This window comes from Lipotes vexillifer, unplaced genomic scaffold (genome assembly GCF_000442215.2).
Source record: "Lipotes vexillifer unplaced genomic scaffold, Lipotes_vexillifer_v1.1 scaffold230, whole genome shotgun sequence".
NCBI classification, from domain to species: Eukaryota; Metazoa; Chordata; class Mammalia; order Artiodactyla; family Lipotidae; genus Lipotes; species Lipotes vexillifer.
In genome coordinates this window covers 8,463,678-8,466,026 of record NW_006775143.1, presented here as the reverse complement: position 1 = coordinate 8,466,026, position 2,349 = coordinate 8,463,678, and the positions used below count along the sequence as shown (strand labels likewise).

Here is a 2,349-nt window from a genome sequence, read left to right as displayed (position 1 = left end):
AAAGAGTGTGTCCTATGCTATGCAAAACCATCTACCTCCAAGTTAAGAATGTACACGTGAAGAGAAGGGGAGGCACCAAAGCAAACTGCAAAGTGGCGGCAGTGACCCGGTGGCAGCACCTCTGGGTTGGTTTCCTTTGATCAGTGTCTGCTTAGTGGCAAAGCTGGAAACACAGGATGCTCTGTGAGGTAAAGCCTTGGCCGGGTACCACAGCATCATGTAAAATGCAGACCGCCAGGAAGTTACCCAGCAGGGAGAAGCTGCTCTCTGGTCCAGAGGTGGCAGGACAGTAGAGTAACCTGTCCTCTGTTTGTGTGTTTTCCAGGCTGGAACAGGAAATACAAGCACTGGAAAGTGAAGAGTCCCAGATATCTGCCAAAGAGCAAATCATCCTAGAGAAACTAAAGGAGACAGAAAAATCCTTCAAGGACTTTCAGAAGGTGAAGCAAACAAATGTGATTTCTCTCAGTTATATCCCTGAGGAAGTAAGCACTAGTAGAATGGTGCCAATTGGAGAAAAGGCCAGTTGGTATTGATGAGGAGACACAGCCACACAATCTGAGGGGCAGATGCGTGAGGACCAGTGCCACCTCTGAAGCTGAGAGTGGCCTGTCTTCAGGGGTGGGTCCACCTGGCCCACCAGAAGCACAGAGAAGAGTCGTGAAATTAACCCTGTCTCCCTACAGTCCAAACCCTTTATATGCCTAATGCCTGAAAAGTCATCTCCCATTAGACTCTAGAATTCTAAAACCAATTCTTATGAAGCAGATTAAACAGACTCCCTGTGGCTTTAAGTCTTTCCTTTATAACAAGGCCAAAGACAAAACCATATCAAATGGGCACGAACTCCAAAAACAAAGCATCAGTGAAACATGAAATTTTACTGTACAGGCATGCCTTGGAGGTATTGCAGGTTTGGTTCCAGACCACTGAAATTAATCAAATATTGCAATAAAGTGCGTGTCATGAATTTTTTGGTTTCCCAGTGCGTATAAAAATTATGTTTATACTATACTGTAGTCTATCAAGTATGCAGTAGCATTATGTGTAAAAAAAATGTGCATGCCTTAATTAAAAATAATGCTATTGGAACAATGGTGCTGACAGATCTGCTTAACTGGGGGTTGTCAAAAACCTTCAATTTGTAAAAAATGCAATATTGAGGCCCAATAAAATGAGGTATGCCTGTCTGTGAAAACAGATGGTACTGTGTAGCAAAAGGAGAATCCATAAAGCCAGCAGGCTCTGAATAACTCAGGACCCTCCCTCCATTTTATAACACGTGTTTCCTCAGGTACCCAACAGTTGATAGGAAAGCAGTCTAATCACATTCATTTTAAGATGGGATTTTCTGATATCACTTCTCCAACACAACCAAGGGTATTTGCTGAATAATTGAAATATATCTCTTGTAGGAGAAATTCGGTGTAAGGTGGGAAGGGTAAACCTTTCCCTTACATTTCAGGATCCCAAACAAATTTCCCAGAAGGAAAGAAAGCATGGGGTTTGCCCACCACAGTCAAGTTCTGGGGGAGAAAGATGGGTTAAATGAGTGAGGGGTCATCTCCCCACGTGTGTAGTGACGCTCTGCCCTGCTTTTGTTTCCACAGAGCTTCTCCAGTACGGATGGAGGTAAGTGTAAGCACTCTCTCCCCATCTGTACCTGAATATTTTCATCCATCAGCTTAGTGGGTTTCATTAACACAGGCTCACCGGGAGACGCGATGTGTTGGTTTGTAAGGGCCTCAGAAAGAAGGGGAGTGCTGTTTGCGGGCGCTCAGGAGGGCCACGCGCCCGGTCTCCTCTGCCTCACCTCTTTAAGGACTGCTTCTTGACCAACTCTTTCCAGGCTTACACAGTTGGCCTGGCTCTTCTCCTTCCCATTTGGTCCCCAAGGTTCACTGCTTTGACCTCTCTTGAAATATGTTCAGCCAAGAGTGCCAGCCTCAGGACCAGTTCCCTGGTAGGGATGAGGCCACTGGTGCTGGTGGTTAGGTCTCCAGGTTACAGTATGCGGCAGGAGCCCATCATCTGATGTTTAGGAAACCTTCCTAAGGCCTCTGGTTTTACTTTGAATCAAAACTGCAGTTTCTCCAGCCTTCCAGGGAAACAGAGCTGGGCAGAACCTCCCTCCCTGTGGGGCATGGTTGGCCAGGAGCACGTGAAGGGTGGGAGCAGGGCCCCGGCTTCCTGAACCCCATCCTGGCAGGAGTGGGCCTTCCTCTGTTCTCCCCTCCCCTCTCCTTCACTGGGGCCATGTGATGAACTTGGGATTGTGTGCTTCTCAGCCTTCACGTTGCTCCTCTGTTAGCTACAAACTCATGAAAACCACTTGATTCCCTCTTTCCC

The 2,349-nt window shown here is 47.0% G+C and overlaps 1 protein-coding gene across 2 annotated transcripts in view; it reads left to right on the top strand.

Annotated features, from left to right (window-relative positions):
- The window catches only part of LOC103070346 (paralemmin-2), a 299,204-nt gene that overhangs the window by 279,245 nt on the left and 17,610 nt on the right, over positions 1-2,349 (top strand). For both annotated transcript variants that reach the window (XM_007449791.1, XM_007449790.1), the window contains 2 exons: positions 326-440; positions 1,611-1,632. In XM_007449791.1, the coding sequence (XP_007449853.1) occupies positions 326-440; positions 1,611-1,632 (137 nt within the window). The remainder of the gene's footprint in view (positions 1-325; positions 441-1,610; positions 1,633-2,349) is intronic.